Here is a 21,868-nt window from a genome sequence, read left to right as displayed (position 1 = left end):
ATGGCAGCTTTGGGCCTCTGGCTGCAGTGTCTTATTTTGTGCCTTCTATAAATTGATCACATATGTGGCAAAGCATTTTCTTTATTTCAAAAGACGGGCGCTGTTTGCATGAGTTTCAAATATTATTTATGTGTTTATAAAATATTGTGAAAATCTTTTTTTTGGAAGCAGGAAAAGTGTGAATCTAATGAGGCACCTAGCAGTTATCAATGATCAAGTATATGGTAAATCGCCACTGGACTAAATTCCCCAGGATTCAATAACAAGGGTTGTGTTGCATCTAACAATGCCCACACAGAGGGTGTGAAGTAAAGCCATCTGCATCTCAGACTGAAAAGGAAGAAGTCACATATCCCAGGGGAAAATCCCTGGAGGAAACCCCGCCATCTTCTCTTGATACATCTTATCAAAGGCTTCACTTTGAGCCACCGTGAAGTGATGCTTCCAGTCCCCGGTAACTCCTGAAAAATACAAGAAATAGGTCAAGATCACATTCATAACTAGTCTCTGATGACCTCCTTCAAACGTCTGTCACTGTCCTTCGTCCCATGTTTGCTAAACACTGACTGGGAGTTGCAGGAACTCAGTCTCGCTTACTTTGAACATGCAATCACAGAAGAGTAGTTGCTAGAAAACAGCATTATATGCAGTAAAGTAGACGGTGAGGGGAAAGAAAGGAAATCTTCCATGAAATGCCTTGACCCAATGGGGTAAACAATGTGAGTCAGTATAGCCAGGATGATAAAGGTGGTGCAGGACCAGCGAGCATTTCATTCTCTTGGACAAGAGCTCACCATGAGTCAGAGCCAACAACCACAGCATCACTGAAGAAATACACATCTCCTGTCTGAGTCAGATTAGCAATGGTTCTAATCTCAGATTTTATGTCGCCTCACCTATTTGATTCTTAAGTTGCTATCTGTATTAAAGTGCTTTTCCTGGTGTTTGCCTTCTAATTATATTGTAATGACCGAATAATAATTAAACACCATTTTATAAAAATAACTAAATGCAGTATCTGGAATAAAAACTGCTCAAGACAACAAAATAGATTAGTGGTTAGCAGGGGTGGATCTGTTGCACAAGATCTCTCTAGAGTATTGAAGAGCAGGGATGTTGTTAAGGTGTATCTGACTCAAACCCTGGTATTTTCCATTGCTTTATAAGCTTGTGAAACTTGGACATTGAAGAACTGATTAATTGAACTGTGATACCGGTGAAGAATTTTGAGAGTACCATGGGCTGCTAAAAAGACAAACAATCTGTCTTGGAAGAAGTAAGGCCAGAGTGGTCCTAAGAGGCAAGGATGGAGAGACTTCATGTCCTGTACTATGGACATGTTGTGAGAAGAAACAAATCCCTGGAGAAGGACATCCTGTCTGGTGAAGCAGAGCAGCAGTGAAAAAGAGTAAGATCCTCACAAGATGGATTGACACAAAGTCTGTAAAATTAGGCTCAAGCATGGGAACAATTGTCAGGATGACACAGGACCGGACAGTGTTTTGTTCTGTTGTGTGTAGATTTGCTATGGCTCAGAACAGACTTGATGTCTCCTACAATCCACAACACTGGTGGATGAGAAAAGGGGGCAAAGAAAGACACAATATTGGGACAAAGCTACCTTCTATTAAGCGTGATGGACACATTTGGGAGTGATTGGGGTAGTGGTTCAGGAATATAAAGAACATAATTGATGTCACTGAAGAGTAAATGTTTATGATTGTAGAAATGTCAACCTTTCTCTCACCACTATCCTTCGACCCATGGCAATAGGTTTGGTAGAAAGAATAACAACATTGGAACCAAAACCCTACTGCCAAAAAGCCAATTCCCGCGCATATGAAACTTATACAGGGTTTCTGAGGATGGAGATATATACTAAACCAGACATTCTCATGCTTCTCCTGATGAGCAGCTGCTGGGTTTGAACCACTGACCTTATGTTTACAGTTCACTGACCTTATGTTTACAGAACCACCATGGAGGTAAGAAGAATGAGGACAACAGTGGAGCGCTGGTAACATTGTGGGTTTCATGAAGGGCTGCTAACCAAAAACTGAGCAATAAAAAGCCACCAATCACTGTGTGGGAGAAAGATGAGACTTTCTATTCTCATATTACAATCCCAGGACTCCACTGGGGAAAGTTTACCTTGTGCTAAAAGGTCACTATGCGTTAGTATTGACTCCACGGCAGTCAGTGAGTTGGGGGTGGGGGGGCTTTGGGGAAATCACATCATCTCTTCTGCTTTTTCACCTCATAGGGGTTCAAGTCACCAGTTTATTTTGAAGAGTGGATCATGCCATTATCAGAATGTGAAGAGAGGCGCCCCTCCTTCTACAGGGCTAGGGGCCACACCTGCATGATGGGAGCAGCTTTATTGTAGCCCTTCATTGATTGCTGTTTTTCTTGCTACCTACACACGCTTCCTTTTATTCTGCTAACTATATATTTAACAGAACACATGGCATACATACAAAAAGAAGATCAGAGAAGACTCTACAAGATGAAAAGTATCTAGAAAATTGTTGCTTTCATTAGTGGTAGCCATTGAATGGCTATAACTCGTGGCAACCGGGGGTGTGTCAGGTAAGACTGCACTTCACAGGGTTCTCAAAGCTGTGAACTTTCAGAAGCAGCTTCTAAGGCCTGTCTTAAGGAGGGGCCTCAGGATCGATTGAAATCAGCAAACTTTGGTTAGTAGATGAGGGTGTAACCATTTGTGACACGCAAGAAATCACTCAGAGACTCAGTAATGACCCCAGAAGCTATACTCATCCATCAGACTTTGTTTTACTAAGTCTTCTTCTTTTAAAAAAATTTTTTCCCTTTTTTTCTAAGTCTTCTTTTTCAGCTCTGAGTTCCCCAATTTGTTCCTTCAGCTTTCAGAATTTTGAAGACCCTTGACTGATATGTACACCTCAAATGCTTCCCTTTCCCAATACCTAGCACACATGTAGCAGCAATGTCATTAGTTATCCACTGTTTTCATGTTCTTTATTCAGAATACTATTTCTTACCTTTTCTGAGTAATTGCCCTTGGCTATGATCCATCACGGTATCTGGTATTAGGGTCAAATTGCTCATTTTATTATCTCTCATGGCCTTAAAGGATGCATGCTTCAGCACTGAGTCGAGTTCTTCAGGGCCAAGCTTTTTCCCCAAGAACTGAATGATCTTCTCTACAGTGGCTCTTATGTCCTAGGATAAAAAAATATGAGAGTCAATGTGAAAGTTAAATACAATAGCTAAAAAGAACAAAGGTACATGATGAACAGTGAAGATGAGAAGGATGCATATTACTAGAAACAGAGAGAGGATAAGTTGGTTGTACTAATCTTAAATATAATCCAAAATGGATACAAAGAAGCTTGGGAATGTAGAAATATGTAGAGCAGGAGGAAAGGGGAGCTGGTCCAAAGTGGTGGAACAATACCACTCATTGTGAAATCCCTCTAACAACAGGGACCTGAAAAAACAAGTGAATCAGGAGTAGAAGTCAGTTGTGGAATCCTGAGCACTGACAACAGGAAGAGCCTGCCTGCTCTGGGCAGGGGCTCAATACTTTCATGTGTTCAGTAATGTACACCTACAGGGGCCTTGTTCCCAATGTGTCCTAACTTTACTGCTCAATAAACCCCCTGTCTTACCACCTCCTAACATAGATGAATACTTGGATGGATAAATAGATAGATTAAAAGAAACAAATAAATTCATAAATAAACACTGAAACAAATAAATACAAACAAGGCTGGAAAACTGAAGTGAGCTGTGTGTGGTTCCTACTCATTCATGTGAGCAACTCACAAACTGAGTTCTGGGATGGCAGGTAGAGACCTTAGATTTCAGGTGGCCGCCCTTCTACATTGAGTCATGGTAGGATGCAGATAATCTATGATCTCTCATAAGCAAAGGTATGTCCTGATGACCACTGCAGCGACTTCTCCCTGGACAAGTGTGCGCTCCATCCAGCATGGCCTCCTGTGTATGAAGCCACACTTCTGCCTTCTCCATCATTGTCAGCATGCTCCCTCCCTGATGGTGTGGTCCTTCACAAGCGAACCATTGATCAGGCATCAGGTGTTTGCTTCCTCATGAGTCGGCATTGGGGTCCTTCTGTCTCCTCAGTCATCAGGGCCTACCCTAGCAAAGCTGGCATCATTCTCCCACTGCCAACTTGTGTGGTGACCAACACTTGTTCCTGGCAATGCATCACTTTTTGTCCCTTCCATCTGCCACTCTTTTTGCCCATCAGCCAGGCTCCTGCAGCTCTACCAAGCCAAGTCAGACACACCTCTTACCTGGGAAACTTATATCACCACATAAAATTTCACCACCACATCAGCATCACTGAGTCAAGGACAGAGGGCAGCTGACACCTGTCCATTGTATACTCTGCTACTCTTCATAATCAGTGATTAGACATTCGTGCCCACATGACCACACCCTGCCAAGTCCACAGAGACAGATAGTGAGAGCCCCAGTGGCCAAAACAGTTAATTTTTTTCCCCAGTAGATCCCCTTATGATGTAGGACATGATCTGGTTTCCAAAATTTTCCATATTTTTACTTTGTATTATTTTCTTCAGCTTTTATTTGTTCATATTAGAGTGTATCTCATGTGTGTTATGTCCAGGTAGGTCACCTCTTGAAGCTGTTGCACTTTTTCTTTTACATTTCTGTATAAGAAACCCAGGATTGATGAATTTATAGGAACATCAAGTAGAACAAGGAGTTTTGGAAGATAGGGGTACAGTGCTTGGGGGGCGGTAAAGGAAGATGCTATCAAGAAGTCCATGTGGAAAAGAATGTTTGGAGTCTGATCATGGTAGCAATTACCTGACCTGATTGTAATATGGAATGGTATTATATATGTATTTTATCCCAACGTTTAAAAAATAAGAGTGAAACAAACAAGGACACAATTGATGGATGAACAGAGCATCACTACATTCTCTTCAAAATAACGGGGAATTTTAAATCATGCAAGAAACAGGACAAGATGGCTGAAGCAAATGACCATGCTACAGACCCAGAAAAATATTCCAGGGGGAAAATGGTATTCCATACTATTGGGACAAGAGGAAGGAAAAGGAAATAGAGGAAAGAACTAGAAGGCAAAGGGCAATTGTGGAGGTCTAAATACAGGCATGTACATATATTTATATATGACGATGGGGAAATAGATCTATTTGCATATATTGATAAGTTTACTATTAGGGTAGCATATGGATGTTGTGCCTCCACCCAAGTCCTCCCTGAATGCAAGAACACTTTGTTCTATTAACCTAGCATTCCATGATGCTCACCTTCCCGACATAATCAGTAAAGACAAAGCAGGTGCATAAGCAAATATGGTGAAGAGCGCCCACCCCCACTATCATGATCCCAATTCTATCTTACAAATCTAGCTAGACCAGAGGAAGTACACTGGTAGAGATAAGAGCTGGAAACACAGAGAATCCAGAACAGATAAACCCCTCAGGACCAATACCTATACCAGGAGAGTAAGGGATAGGTACAAGGAGAGAGAGTGAACCAATGACAATGATCTATAAAATGTATACGAAGGTAGTTATCAAACAAATTATTCCTAAAGTATGAAATCAAACTTATGTCATGTCCATACAAACATAAAATAAGGAAAAAATTTTAAATGACACAAGTCTTTAAAGTTAGCTTAAAGTAGTTCTTTAGATAAGAATAAATGATGTCAGATGAAAATACGTCTACATGACACAGGACAACATGGCTCCAAGCTGAAACTCGGTAAAGAATTCTGAAGACAAGAAGAGTCTACAATCCCCAACCCCAGCCAGTCCTGGGGTTTGGGGGTTGGGCTCAAAGGGAGTCTTTCTGGGACATGAGGGTACAGTGAATGATGTGACCCTTTGCTGGGCCTGCCTACACAGTATGGTATGCTGGGCCCCTCTCGGGTTTCCCGTTTGGGCTCCAATAAACTTCTTCCCTTTTTCTTAAAAAAAAGAAGAAGAAGAAGAAGAGTCTACAAGACTGAAAACAGGGAACTACAGATGTCAATCTGCAAAGGACAAAACAGAGAGAGAACATAAACGGTGTAGTTACCGAATTTCCAAATAGAGAGGAAATCACGACGAGATAAAGAAAGAACAGACTGCTTTAAAAATAGGAAGAAAATGATAAATTAGGAGGTGACCACAAAGAAATTGAATAAAACTTCTCACCAAACTAAAAATCAGGAAATTCATAAGGACTCAGTAAGCACACAAACAATATCAATGAAAGAAATGAAAACAAACTCATAAATGGATTCAACTAAACTCAGAAAAAATATATAAAACAAAGAAATCATTACTATATTGCACGCTGACTGGCTCATCTCGTCCCCAATGAGCCCTTCTCCATTGGGATGTCCAATTTCCCAAAGATGGGCCCTGGGTCCCCACTCCTCACTCCCCATCATTCACAATGCTATGATATTTTTTATCTTTGATGCCTGGTTCCTGATCCCTTTGACGCCTCATGATCTCACAGGCTGCTGTACTTCTTCCATGTGGGCTTTGTTGTTTTTTCAGTTAGATGGTCGCTTGTTTATCCTCAAGCTTAGAAGACCCCAGGCTCTATATCTTTTGATAGCCAGCACCATCAGCTTTCTTTACCACATTTGCTTATGCACCTGCTTTGTCTTCAGCGATCGTGTTGGGATAGGCTGGTGTGCTTCTTCCATGTGGGCTTTGTTGTTCTCTAGCTCTTGAATGCTTCCTCCCCCGCAATATCAGGACCCCAGTTCTACCTTACAAATCCGGCTGGACTGGAGGATGTACACTGGTCCAGATAGGAACTGGAAACACAGGTAATCCAGGACAGATGAACCCCTCAGGATCAGTGGTGAGAGTAGCAATACCAGGAGGGTGGTGGGAAGGTGGAGGAGAAAGGTGGAACATATTGCAAGTTTCAACATATAACGTCCTGCCTAGGAGATGGACAGCGGAGAGGTGTGTGAAGGGAGATGTCGGACGGTGTAAGATATGACAAAATAATAATTTAAAAATTATCAAGGGTTCATGTGGGAGGGGGAGCGGGGAGGGAGCTGGAAAAAGAGGAGCTGATACCAAAAGTGCTTGACATAATGGATGGATGTATGGATTGTGATAAGAGTTGTATGAGGCCCCCAAAAAATGACTTTGTAAAAATTCACCAGGACCACACACACACAGTGACCATAATGACTTTATATGTCATGATAATTACACTCAGTGGACTAGATGCATCACTTAAGAGACAGACTGCATCACTTAAGAGACAGACTAGATTAGATGCATCACTTAAGAGACAGACTAGCCAACTGGATAAGAAAACATATCCTGTCTGAAAAAAATTACACTATAGACACAACTATAAGAGAAACATGTGGATACGTTACAAATCAAAGGGTAGCAAAGCATTTATCAAACAAATAACAACCAAAAGGGGGGTGGTGTAGAGTACGAATGACAATTTTCATTAATGACAAAATACTAAGACAGAAACCAGGAAAAGAGACAAGAATGTGATATAATAATGGAAATGTCAATCTAGCAAGAGGACACAGCACTAATGTTATCCATACAGCCAATAAAATATCCCCAGAATACATAAAGCATCATTTAACAAGGCAGAAAAGAGAAACAGATGATGTGACAATAGAAGACACTAACCACACTTGATGAGGGACAGCACAAGAGACTCAACCGAGAAACAGAAGATGTGAGCTGCACACTCAGCCAACTTGGACTCAGCGGCATGTACAGCACACCTCGTCCAACAGCATATTACACATTATTCTCCACTGCACAGGGGTCATTCTCCAAAACAGATCATTTGTTAGGTCACAAAGCAACCCTCAACATGTTGAAAACACTGAAATCATTAACAGCATCTGCTCAGATCACCACATTGTGAAGTTCAAAATCAGGTCAATTGGCCTGTGATTTGCAAAGACCTAGACCCTTGAGAGAGATCGCAGACACTGAGTGGTCCATTAGGTTTGTGTTCAGCTATTAATCAAAGGTTGGCAGGTGCAACTCACCTAATGAGCAGATCTCAGGAGAAAATCATGAAGATCTAATGTCTTAAAGAGTACACCTAAGAAAACATTATGAGAGTGCTTCTGTAGCACAACATACGGGGTTTCCATGACCAGACCAGAGCATGTACACTGGTACAGATAGGAACTGGAAACACAGGGAATTCAGGGCAGATGACCCCTTCAGGACTAGTGGTGTGAGAGGCAATACTGGGAGGGTGGAGTGAAGGTGGGGTAGAAAAGGGAAACCAATTAGTAGGTTCTATATATAACCTCCTCCCTGGGGGATGGACACCAGAAAAGTGGGTGAAGGGAGATGACACACAGTGTAAGATATGACAAAATAATAATAATTTATAAATTATTAAAGGTTCATGAGGAAGGGGGCAGTGGGGAGGGAGGGGAAAATGCGGAGCTGATATTAAGGACTAAAATAGAATGCAAATGTTTTGAGAATAATGATAACAACAAATATACAAATGTGCTCGACACAATGGATGGATGTATGGATTGTGATAAGAACTGTAAGAGCCCCCAGTACAATGAAAAGGAAAAAACAACTGCATGGCAACAGGCTGTCTGTGTAGATGCTTTGTTTGTCTTCATGTTCATGGCTCCCACACAATGGGTTTGCAATCGATCCCCTCCTTGGTGCTTGGGGCAGACGTTGAAAAAAGGAAACGTGCAGATATTGAACAAATAAGTCCTGACGACACAAGTTTGACAGTGAAGGCAGGATGGAGAGTAACTTTATTTTGGAGAACCTCTGGTTGAAAGGGTAGGAGAGAAACATTGAAGAATGGAGAAGACTTCATGAATAAACATGGTGTGAAACATACATGTACCAGGGCAACACTGCTCGACCATGAGGAGCAATGAAGTCCTGACTGATGACCCCACAAGGATGACCTATGTTCACAGCATGCAGAGTGAAAAAGTCACTTCAAGCAAGAGTAGCACAGTATTTCAGTTGTATCAAATGAGCAAAGATAAAAAGACAAAGATTATTCACGCGTACAAGAGGTGAACTGTACATCTTCATGGGAAAAGAGCTCCTCACCTCCCTCCTGTGGAGCAGCGGGAGGTTCTGAACCAGCTTTTGGTTAGGAGCCCAGTGCTCAACCCACAGCGCTACCAGGACACCTTACAGGGAGTGGAACAGAAGGGGAGGAGATGTTTAGTTTATTGGCGTAGAGTTTGGACAGTGAGAAAGGTTGCCCAATTTGAAAAATGTAATCCAGAGCAATGAATGTGGATGTGAGAATTATCAAATTGGTCAGCGTTTTAGTGTATACATGTTCAGGGCAGTAATAAAAACCCTGGAGGAGTAAAGATAAAGAGAAGAGGGACATCATACTAGGGTGAAATTAGTTGAAGGAAAGGGAGTTCTTTTATTTACCTGATGCAGCTCCTCATAAGTTACTGTCAAGAAATTCTCTTTGCCTCTCATTTGCAGCCAGCCTTGACAATGGTCAAACCATGATCCATACGGAACTGAAAGAGAGGTTGGGAGAAAGGAGGCTCTTTGGGGCATCTGTGTGTGCTCAGTTGCATGGCTATTCCTTGCCCACGTGTGCATGTCAGAAGCACTGGAAGAATAAAGGAGTGAAGTCATGGAGAGTCTCGTTTCTTTCACCAAAAGCATGACAAATAGGCTTTGCAATCACCACTTCAGTGGAAAATCACTTGATATCATGTAAAATAAGGTATTTAAGAACTGCTTCACATCTATGTGGATGAGAAATGATATTTGGAGGTTGAGGGGCAATAAAGTTAGCAAATGGATAAGACAAGCTTGAACTCACTGTATTTTGCAATTTCATCTAGAGAGCCACCCCTCCCCCATCAACAACAAACAGTCCTCTACTGCATGGTCTTGTTGTCTCATCTTTAGTACTCAGTTTCCTGTGGTTGTCATCCATCTAAGTTCATGGGGCTAATAATTTACACAATTTCCTCCATGGCTTTATGTCTGCCTCTTAAAAGAATGGCGGAGATGCATCTTCACAGTATAGCAGTGTTCTTTATATTGTCAATTGGAGAATATTTCATTAGATTGCTTGTGTACTATGTGGATTTTTTTTATTCTTATCTCTTTGCTATTACAAGTAATGCTAAATTGAAGTCTTTTACATCTATCACCAACCTACATCTTCTGTCTGTCTATCTATCATGTATCTATCATCTATCTATCTCTATATACCTAGATGTTTGCCAGTGTATTGGAATTAGGTAAAGAATGGATGCACCAAGTTTAAATGCACGGTTGAGTTTGTTATATTACCAAAAATTATACTCCATCCTGAAGGTTGCGTGTCTCCCTTGAACTTCATCAGTAAGTGCTTCAAGTTATCTTGACCTCAGCGAGCTAGCTTGTGTTATCTATACAACTGAGATTGCTCCTGTGTATTCTTCCAATTCTGACGCTGTGTTCTTCCTATACCCATACTCTAGCGTTGATAAAAGGAAAAGAAAAAAGAAAAATCCAGAAACTTCTCCAAGCATCCAGAAAGAAATGAAACACTGCCAACACCTTCATTATGGCCCGTAAGAACCATTTGGTGATGAAAATATTATACAATGATTGTGGTAATAGTGGCACAACTTTCTAAAAATATATTCAGACCATTGAATTATACTGCGTGTGAATTATATGTCAATAAAATTGTTTCTAAGATAAATATAAAAAAATTGTTTGGAATTTGGAATCCAGAAGTATATTCAAATTTTTGTTGTTTCATAGAACTATGTTTGCAGCAATGTACTGCAGCAGCACAAGTAGGTTTCAATGATAATATGGTTGTCTAAGCTATGGGATTGTTCATCCTGGCGGGGAAGATCTGGAAATTCATTCTTCCATTCAGAATCCATAATCGATTCAAACTCACCATTTCCCTGAAGAAACCATTCAAAACATTGGTCAAATGACTCTGGATGTTTCACTCCACTTAGTAGTCTAAAAAAGTAAAAGTTGGAAGTAAGAACATCTCTGGGGTTTCGGAGTAGGTAAATCATCTGAAATTGAACAAAAAAAGAGAGAAGACAATGAGAAAAATGCATCATTTTCCCCTTGCTTCTGGATTTTTGCAAATGGAGGAGACATCATTTTTCATCAAAATGTTTGGCTGCTATATGGATTTATTCCATTAATTGCTCTCAGAAACCCCAAATGTAGGATATTGTCATGTGGTAACTTGACTTAATGGAGTGTATTTGGTCTTATTTCTGCACTCCCAGCCATGGACCTAGGAAAGTGGCTGTATTTGGTGAACAATCTTCACTGTTCAGAGAAAAAATACCTTCAAATACCTTGTCCAATCTGAAAATGTGCCCCCTATTAAATCCTCTATTAAGGAGACACTGTAAAAAGGTTGCTATAAAAGAAGTCTTATTCCCATGTCTGGCCAGTCCTTATGCCTGAAGGTTATCTGTAGATACAAGCAATCTGGTTCTACAGCCCAACCCTCCATAGCATGTAACAACTCTCTTCTGACTTCTCTTGGTGGTATGGATGATAGACTGCTGCCTTGGAGAGGACTCAGGGGCGTTCAAAGTCAACTAGCACTAGGTGAAGAAGATGATTCATTTTCTTGCCTGCTAATTATGTTGTCCACTTATGACATTACCTGTTGCGTGTGTAATATATTCACTGTATAGCATGCATGCCTGTTGAAAGACCTGTAAGCCACATGATAGATACACATTGGAAAACATATTCACTCTCTTGGTCCTGATATAGGGACAAGGAGGCCCTGTGACCCACTGTCGGTCTGCTTAAATTTCCACAGCCCTAAGTCACTTCCAAGGACCCTTTCAACTGTGATGCATCTGTGCCTCCAAAACTGGGGCCCAACATGGGATGACAAAAAGTTGCGACATGGGGCCCCAAGGAAAGACTTTATGAGCAGCAGAACAGACTCCCAGCACAATGGTTTCACCACTCCACTGAGGACAGGTGAGAATCAGGAAATCATTTTCAAGTGAGATTTCGGGAAGGGGCTTGTAGTATATAACAGTGTTATGGGGCAAAGTAAAAGTAAGTCTAAATCTACAACTTTTTGTATTGTGCTCACCTATGTGTTGACACGACAGGACATAGCAATAATGAATAGAAAAAATTAATTTTTCCTACAAGCAATTAAAAAATACGTTTGGTTCCCTGAGGGAGGAACCCATCTCTGTGGGATCGAGTTAAGAGTCTTGGAACCCCTTCAGTCAGAGAAAGAGATAAAAGTGGATGAGGAGCATAATGCAAAGTCTTGTATAAACTGTCCCTTTACAAAAGCAGATGAAAGTCTTCCTGAATGAGTATGGTGACCTGTCAGAAGAAAGCGGAAGAGCAGGTGCCGACCCAAAACAAAACCTCCTGACCAAAGCCTCCATGTCCCCAGGTGAGTACAGCACTGGGAACACAGAGGCCACGAGACTTTAGATGAGGATTATCCTTAAGAATCAGCCTGTGGAAGAGAGCCAAAGGCCACCTTTGCTTTCAAGAGTAGAGAGAGAAACAATAAAAAAAGGAAAATGTAGAAACTGAACCAAAGAGCAAATGTGTTAAGTGCAGGAAAGTCAGAAATTTCCACAGCGCACACTGGAAATGGGCCAGGCACGCCCATTGGAGGAGAACGTGTACTCTGCCCGAGCTGCCAAAGGGAAAGCACCGGGCAAGCCAGTGCCCTTCTAAAGTCAGCAGCCAATTGGTTCCCTTAGTGGACACGGCCCAGTGGGAGACAGAACTGGCCTTGCTCAGAGCCCCTCCAAGTGGAGCTCTGGGCAGTTCCAGCCCAGCCCAACACAGTCTTTTTAATCAGCCTTACAACGTGGTCCCACCACCAGGGAGAAGCAACAGTAGATTCACCTAGCCAAGAAGAGGTTCACCTGTCCCCAGGGGCACCCCAGCAGTGGTTCAGAGCAGTGTCTGGGGACCCCGACCAGAGGGCACAGTGGGTTTGTTGTGAGAAAAATCTAACCTGAATGCTCAGGGTGCTCCAATTGTTACTGGAGTTGGTAATGAAGACTATGAAGGAGAACTTGGATCTATAATTAAATATGAAACCCCGTGGTGCATAAGAAAGGGAGCTTGCATAAGCCAACTGTTTGCTTCCTTTAGTTCATATTGAGAGCACACACAGGACATGCAAAAAAGGTGCCTGAAGGTGCAGACCTACATTTAGGACATGGAGTGTTTGGGAATGCTGTTACGGATAAGGACAAATGCCTCTATGTGGAATTAATACAGAAGGGGGAAAGTCGTAGATCTTTTAAAGTCAGGAGTTAGCGTCACTAGCCCTCAACAATGGCCCAAGGAAAAGACTCTAGCTGCTCCTGGTTTCCATGTGGAGGGAATAAATCTGGCCAGAAAAATACGGCAAAGTGGAAAAATTCTGCAGTGTATAATGTCTAAAAAGCAGCACAATTTAATTAACCCTGTAGTCACAGTTAAACATCCCAACCTACGGGAAAGAGAGATGCTACATAAAATAATTCAGAAAAAGGAGAAAAGGAGCCATTCTAAAAATACACTCTAGCTTTGGAGTTTTCTTCTGTATGCATGAAAGCTCCACAAGGCATTTGGTGCCAGGTGTTTATGGAAATACTCCATGGGTGCTGCATTCAGTCATTGCTCTGCGGGCAGAGCTTCTGAATTCATCTAAGAATGTACATGGTCCAAGCAGTTCAACTGGTTTCACCGCAAACAATCCCTTGGCAATTACTGATGGCATTTTCAAATCCCAATTACTAAAGCAGAAGGGGGAGACCAAATGGAAGTCAAAAGAATATTCTATATATGACAAATTTCTTTCAGCCTTATTAACCCCCAATTTTTTCTCTCCAGAAAAAAACTTTCAAAATACCTAGAACAAAAGGGTACCTTTCCACCTCTCCCGAGAAAGCCGAGATGGGGAAAAGATTTAGAGCAGTGGTTCTCAACCTTCCTAATGCCGCAACCCACTAATACAGTTCCTCGTGTTATGGTGCCCCACCAACCATAAAATTAGTTTTGTTGCTACTTCATAACTGTAATTTTGCTACTATTATGTCGGGCGATCCCTGTTAAAGGGCCGTTGGATCCCCAAAGGGGTCGTGACCCATAGGCTGAGAAGCACTGACTTAGAGGAAGGACGAAAACCTCATTTGGGGTCCAGGTTTCCGAACAGCTCAGAGGGAGGGGCTGATTCTGAAGGGGAAGGAGAGTGCAGAGAGGCCTCTCCAGCCAATGCCACCAAGGAAGATGGAGCATCACCATCCCCTCAACAACCACTCTGCACCCAGGTCCTAACAACCCACAGACCATTATTTTATGTGTTTTCCGGGGAAAGCCAAGTCCTCTGCAGCGAGCAGCCTGGGAAGGAGGGGACAGTGCATGGAGAGGCCTGTGGGATTGGGAAGACAACACGGGGCGTCTTACTTTTTCAGACGTTATCAGCAACCTCAGCACCAGCTCGCCTGCTTTCACAGGCGTTACCACGAGCATCAGAACCATTCCGCTGAGAAGTAAGAATGGCACTCGTTGTCTTTCTTGGACTTTCAACAACTTCTGCCACTGCTACTGTCCCCACACAGACACTCCAGGGCTCTATCAACACAACATCTTATGCAGACTCTCATCCACTCTAGGCCACTCAAGCCAGTGTGGACAATGGGCTGGAAGAGAACATGTTTTCAAATTATGGAGACTTGTTTTCAAATTATGGAGACTTGTTTTCAAATTATGGAGACTTGTTTTCAACTTATGGAGACTTGCAGCACAAACGATGCTGAAATGTGACTGGGAAATTACTGATGTGTGTAACCGCTCATCCATATAAGATTTATAAGACTGGTCTTTTACTGGAAACCCTCTGAGGGGATTTAAGGGAAAATCTCATTAGCTCCTAAACAGCTAAAAAGGAAGGTTGTCAATATTTTTAAAGATAGGGTTGAAACTGATGTAAAGGGCTTAAGTGAAAGCAAATGCTTTGAAAATGATTAGGGCAAAGAGTATAGGGATGTGCTTTATACAATTGATGTATATATATGTGTGGATTCTGATAAGAGTTGTATGAGCTTCTAATAAAATGTAAAAAAATAAAATAAATTGTAAAAAAATAGAGAAAAAAAGAGATAGGGGTGAAAGTGTCCCTGGGCACAGACTCAATTAAACACCTGATACCTTGGTGTGGACGGGTTGGATCCCCGAGCCTAGCTTCAAAGTCTATGGTGCAGCCAAGCCTCTGCATGAACTCCTCTGTGTATTGTCACCATTTTGGTTTTTGTAACCACTCACTGTTTCTGCAGAAAACTTCAGCATATGGAAGAATGTTAGACCACTTTGAAGCCCTTTCCAATTGAAAACTTGAATCAGAAGAGGGAATTGTGGTGAACTGAGAACTTAGTAGAATGTATTTGGCCTTCTTTCTACTGTCGGAACCATGGGGCTGGAAAACTGGCCTTTGGGGAGAAAGATCTCCATTGTTCTAAGATAGACATGCCTTCAAATTCATGTTCTCCAGGCCCAAAATGTCCTTGCCAAGCAGCTGTCCAACAAGGAGAAGTCATAGAAGAGCTACAATAAATGCTCTCATTCCTGCCTCTGGCTAGTCACTCTGCCTAAAGTTTACCTGTAGGTAAATGCAATCAGTTTCTATAGCCCCACCCACCACAAAGTGTAGCAAACCCTCTTCTGATGTCTCTGGCTGGCAAGGATCATAGATTGCTGTCTTGGGGAGGGTGCGGGGGCTTCCGAGGTCAACAATCGCTAGGTGAAGAAGATTGCCCATTGACTGCAGTATCTTTGCTGTATGACATGTGTATCCTTCCAAAGATCTGAAAGCTCCAGTATATAGGACCATCGGGAACACCATCACTCTCTTCCTCCTGACACAGGAACAAGGAGCCCCTGCGCCCCACCCCGTAGGTCTTTTTTTCCTCCCAAAATTGGAAGGTGGCTCCTGAGGACTCATTCAAATTTTGAGGACCTGTTACATGACATCTTCTGAAACTCTGCGTATAGTAGAGTGATAAACAAGACGAAGATCATTTCTGGGTTCATGGCTACAAGAATACATGGCAAAAGGATGTTCTCCAAGGATTGGTCAAGGAAGTTTACCTCATTACTTTTCACACTGTCTTAATGTTGTAGTTATTGGGGGCCATCTGGCTGGTTCCCAACTCACAGTCACCCCATGTACAACAGGATGAAACACTGCCTGGTGGTCCTCTTCCAATATCATAATGGGTGTTATGGTTGAGCTCATTGTTGCAAGCTCTATGTCAATCCTCTTGTCCAGGACTTTTCTCTTTTTCACTGCCCTTCTACATTATAATCGTGATGTCATGGCCCATGTCCTGAATCTAAAGTTACTTATTGTTGTAGATTTCTTTAGTATATATCTTGAGTGTCACTGGTTTTGTTTCTCAGAAAACCCAGTCTAACACAAGGATGAATAATAACGCAAGAAAAATCATGTGTGTAGATATAAAACTCAGAAAGCAGAAATAAATAGCAAAGCTGGGAAAATGGAAATGAAAGATGTGTAAAGAATGTTGTTCAACCTTAGGGAATATTATTCATTTCTGGAAATAAAATGTGTAAAAATCACCAAATGAAAAAATAATAAGATCTGAAAACTTTCACCCAAATCACAACATTTAAATTTAAAAATTGTTAGCATATGTTCTCCATTTTGTCTTCCCTATCCAAGACTGCCTAACATAACAAACATAGCACTTGAGAGGATGGCAGAGGACTGGCTGCATGTTGCCTTGTTGACCATAGGTTTGCTATGAGTCCGAATCTACTTGAGACCTAACAACAAAATACCTGTGTATATGGTCCCATTTGGGAGTGGTTGTCCATGATGTTACCGAGGTAGAGTAAGGATTTGTTGAAGCTTGAGTCACTGCCCTTACTCTGCAGTGTGTCTCAGGTCATAATCTTTACCCCAGTGATCACGCCTCCAACCCTTGCCTTGCTTGGTTCAAGTAAGGGAAGTTTCTTTGAAGTCTTCGTATGAGGGGTTGCAGAATGTTAAGACACACGTCGTTGTATTTAACTAGTATATTGATGTTCTGGCACAGTCCTCTCTCTTGCTCTGAAACCCATGTTAGCTGGTTATCATCTCACCCCACTGTTCTTGGAAATGGACCCAGCAGCACGTGGTCAGACCTGCCTATTTGGGTTTGTCAGTCCCTGTAACCATGCGAAATAGAAGAATCCCCAGCCCTCTGTCTGACTAACTGATAGGGGACTTGCCATCTTTCACTGCTACATGAGCCATTTCCTTGAAGATCGGTGAGCTCTGTTACTAGTTACAATGAATTGTGGGGCATAAACATGGGAGGAAGAATACTGTGGGGAAGAGGAGATGAGAGAGTGTTACAGCAGTTTTGAATAGGTGGATATGTGGGGCTTCTTTAATACCATATTTGGATTCATGCTCATAAAAGATATTGGCCATTAAATTGAGCAGCGTTTCATTCTGTTGTCCATAAGATTGGAATGAGCTGGAAATGACTTGGCAGTATTTAACAGTAAACAACAGTCCTAGGATATTCTGATGATGCTCTACTACTCCGTATGATTGGATAAGGGATTTTTTTGGGCAATTTAAATAATGTTGGTGACATTTGATTTAAAAATGTAATCTAAGAAGAGTACAAAATCACATTACATCCCTGGTGACCCTCCATGTTAGAGCTTGCAGTTATCCATCAGAGACAAGGTGGAATCCTTGATAGGATAAGACATGCTATCCATGGACGATACACTGCTTGGAGAAATAAAATAGGGTTCCTAACATGAGCTCACAACTCAAAATTCCTTGGTATTTTAAGAGTTGATTTACAATTGAGGAAGCTAACAGGAGGAAGCAGGTCTATGGTGTTTCAGACTGAGTGAGGCAAATATGTATTTAACTGATGTAGTCTGATTATTCTCTGAAGCAACAAAAAGGATATCAACTAGAAAATGAAAATGATGTGTTAATCAAGATTGTCTATAATGCTCATTTTCATGAATCACGCGTTAGCTTTGCCTCTAAGACACAGGCATTCAACTGAAACATACAACTGTGATGTTGTCATTATTAACTTACCTTGGCCTTGGAATTGAAGAATGATTTGGGAAATAATTGAGTGGGCAGGTGGCTGGTGTATATGCGTGGGCCTTCCTTTTTTACTAATTGTTCATAAGCCTCTTCAGTTTCTATCCATGGTGAACGCTCCCACATGGGAACAGATTGAACCCAGTTGGGGTCTCCCTTGGAGTAGATAAGACATATGATCTCTAGCAGCCAATTGGTGCCTGAAATGGAGAGAGTGAAAAGAGGGTCACCTCTTCCACCTGATCTTTGGTAATGCAACCCGACCTTTTTTTAAAAACAACCCTATCTTACAACACTTACTAATTCACCCACAATACCCATGACTGGGACCCCATTACATTTCCATTCTCATCTTAAGATGATTTCTCCATTGAAGTCATTCTTTAGTCTTGAATCACACTGTTATTTTCATTTCTGTGAACAGAAAATTAGGTTGATATCCTACATCACTAGTTTCTGCTCCTCTTTCCATGCAATATTTGATAATTTAACCATTTGTCATTCCCCAAAAACCCACCATAACTCTCTTGTGTTACATGACATAATGTAATGACAGAATAATTAAGGCAGAAAATACCCACTAATCTCAAATTCCATCATTGATAGGCGTGCTACCATTGTCAATGACTGTGTCCCCTGACCCATAGAACTCATACCCAGACACAGGGTCAGAGAGGAACTGGCACTAAAAGATCATTCTTTTGGTTGCTTTCAGTTATGAATCTTTACCTCACAAGACCTCATCTACCTTGCTTCTTACAAGTTGTTGCCTGACAGATGTTGCTCAGTTTTACAGTGTTCTGGGGTAGAAGGAATACTGTAATACTAATTACTCCTTCATAGCTTAAAGTAAATAGAATTTGTTGGTTTAGTTTGTGTTTTCATTGTGAATACAAATCACCATTTTTGTATTCAACAATTTTAACACACTATGAAACCTCCGAAGAGCATACTCTGTTGCTCCCGTTCTTTGTCTTCTTCTCCATCCTGTCAAACATGATTTTCCCCTTCATTCAGTTAACAAGTCTGCCCTCTAGCCCATTATTTCCCCTTCCCAACTTTTCCTTCCCAACCCGAGTAACCAGGGAAGCTTTGGATTTTTTTGGTGTATGAGAACACAGTGAGGGGACCATGTATGATCTTCTCTGGTTAAGTACACAAATGAGAAGGGAATTCAGTGCCACAAGGCAGGGGTCAGACGTGGCTCCAACTTCTATGCTTCCCGTAATATATTCTAACATGCCCTCTTCCTTCTACAACACACTATTTCTCTGCTCGGTTTCATAATCCTTTGCAATGGCTGCACACAAGTCAAGGACAATACTTACAACTTAGTGATGCTCCTTAGAAAAATTAACAGGTTAAAATAAGCCATGATCAGAAAACATTAAGGATAGAGTCACTAGTCCACAGAAACAGCCCAATGTAGCCAGATAAAATCCAACAGGACACCATTGTAGTCCCAATACAAAGAAAAGTGTGAGACACAGAAAAATTACTCTGTTGCTAACATCATTCCACAGCCTTTCCAAGTTCAGATCCTGTCTCCTTACCTGACTTTGGATAGGAAAGTGTAATGAAATCTTCATCTCTCACTACAAATTCATTTTTGACAGATTTCAGATCTTCAAGTCGATATCCAACTGAGGGGAAAGGAATGCCTTCAAACCACAAATAATCTGAAGCCATCCCAAGAGTTTACTGGCAAGCGTGGACTGATAATTCCAATATTCAAACCTTCGTGGAGTTGACTATGCTGCATAGTATTGAGAAAGGAACCGTTTTTTATAAAGCAGGATCAAGGTCCAGGATCAAGGTCCAAAGGTTAGAGAAATTGCAATAGAATTATTTCCAGCCTCCAGAGATCAGAGTATTTATTGGAAGGTGGATTTATTTATGTAAGCATTAAGTAGCAGAGAACTCTGTTACCTGTGTGTAACTTAAGGGGAGGGACGACTCAGATCAATTCAAAAGCAGAGCAATGATTTTGGAGTTCCAACTCTAATGTACTTGGATCTTGAAAGACAGAAGTCCACAAAAGGAGCTCTAATTACATTTGAGTCTTGGCATCAGTCCACACAATAGCTAGTCCTTGTTGCTTCAACAAGGTGAGCATGCTTAGACAAGTCCTGCAAGAGGGAAGAACCAGGAGGAGAGTTTGTCCTTGAACACCAAGATTGCTGTTCCTTGGACCACCTTGATTCAGGAGACAGTTTTGATGCCACAACATTAGCACAATGGCAGAGGAGCAGTAGCCTCAGATCTGGGAGGAACTTGAGTCTAGGGCATAACCTAGCCCAAGGGGGTTGGGATTGTTGAGAATCTGTTAAAGGACCCATGGTCAAAAGGCGAGGTGGCCAATGGGCACCCTGGTTAGCTTAAGTGAGGGGACCCACATTAAGTTGACCAGAACCTGTCCAGATGAAGATAAGCTTTTTGAGCCTGTGAATTAGTGCATATTGCTGCTGAATTTATGGATGGCCTGGACTGATTTGACTTTGCTTATTGATGTGAACTCACAAGGTTCCAACTGGAATGAGGATTCTCCTCATTAAAGAACATGCTCTGTCCTCACAGCACTGGGCTGATAAAAATGGGCAGTGTAGAAACTGGATACTGAAAATTGGGGTCATAAAGGCATGACGTGGTTGGCTTACAAACTATCATGGGTGGGAATACCTTCCTAGGATTATGGTGTAGGGTTCACATAACTCTAATGGTTAGGAATAGGATATTTTTGTTCACTTATTGAATATTATGTTTAAGCAAGGCTGGCACATTTTGAGTTATATGCATTTTAGTTTTATCCTGTTAGGTACAAATATGAATTTACGGTTGTCCTTGTTTTTAAAATTATGTATGGCGGGAGAGTTGTGTAAGTGTCAATTTAACAAGAGGTGGTCTGTGGTAATTGCATAATTTCATGTCAACTTGAAGACATAAAAGTGAAGGGGTAGAGACGAGCCTGCCAATCAGGTCACAGCCTGGTGGTGCCTCCTTGTGGTCTCCACCTTCTCATAAGGAGGGTCCTGGGAAACCACCTCCCCTGCCCAACCCCCCCTCTCTTTGCCTTCACCTTCCTGCTGGCGAGCCACAATGGGAGCAGCCAGAGCCCAGGAAATTGCATCCACCACCATTGGATCCACAGGATTTTGCACTGACTAACCTGTGTCCATCCTGAATTCTCCATGATTGCATGTGGTTGTGTGAGTCTGAAGAGGGATTTATGCAGACTTATAGACTTGAGCTGGACTGGGTTGGGATGTTTTCCTGATATTGATATAAAGCTCTTTCATACATATATGAGAGTCTCTGGATTAGTTTTTCTAGTCAATCTGGCCTCCCACATCCTATGAAAAAAGAAAAACAAAACAATATTTTTAAAAACACAGATAGTGAAAAGTTGATTTAGAACTGAGAAATCACCATCTTAGTTTGCGATTATGTGTACATATAGAATAGTGTGTTGTGGCAACAATTGGGGTACATTTGTTTGTTGATACTTGCTGTTGAGTCAATGGTGACTCATGGCAATCACAGAGATGCAGAGTTTAATCACTCTCTAGGGTGTCTAAAGTGCTTAAGGCTGTCACATTTCAGAAGCAAATTGCCAGGACTTTCTTTCTGCACCTTTCCATGTGAGTTTCAGTGAATAATATTCTGGAAATTAGTCAAATACTTAAACATTTGTGGGACACAGGACAGCTAAGAAAGCCCTTGAAAAGACAGTCTTGCTCAG

General features: G+C 41.6%; 1 protein-coding gene across 1 annotated transcript; it reads right to left on the bottom strand.

Annotated features, from left to right (window-relative positions):
• Positions 1-345: 345 nt before the first annotated feature.
• LOC142432578 (sulfotransferase 2A1-like) lies at positions 346-19,818 on the bottom strand. The gene is made up of 6 exons (XM_075537804.1): positions 19,683-19,818; positions 18,121-18,329; positions 10,933-11,059; positions 9,444-9,538; positions 3,021-3,201; positions 346-461 (listed from the first exon to the last, which is right to left on the bottom strand). Exons 1-6 carry the CDS (start codon positions 19,816-19,818, stop codon positions 346-348), a joined length of 864 nt encoding a protein of 287 aa, XP_075393919.1.
• Between the last annotated feature and the right edge of the window lie 2,050 nt (positions 19,819-21,868).

The sequence above is a fragment of the Tenrec ecaudatus genome, chromosome 18 (assembly GCF_050624435.1).
Source record: "Tenrec ecaudatus isolate mTenEca1 chromosome 18, mTenEca1.hap1, whole genome shotgun sequence".
NCBI lineage: Eukaryota > Metazoa > Chordata > Mammalia > Afrosoricida > Tenrecidae > Tenrec > Tenrec ecaudatus.
Note: the sequence above shows the minus strand (reverse complement) of the source record. Positions and strands in the feature narration are given on the sequence as shown.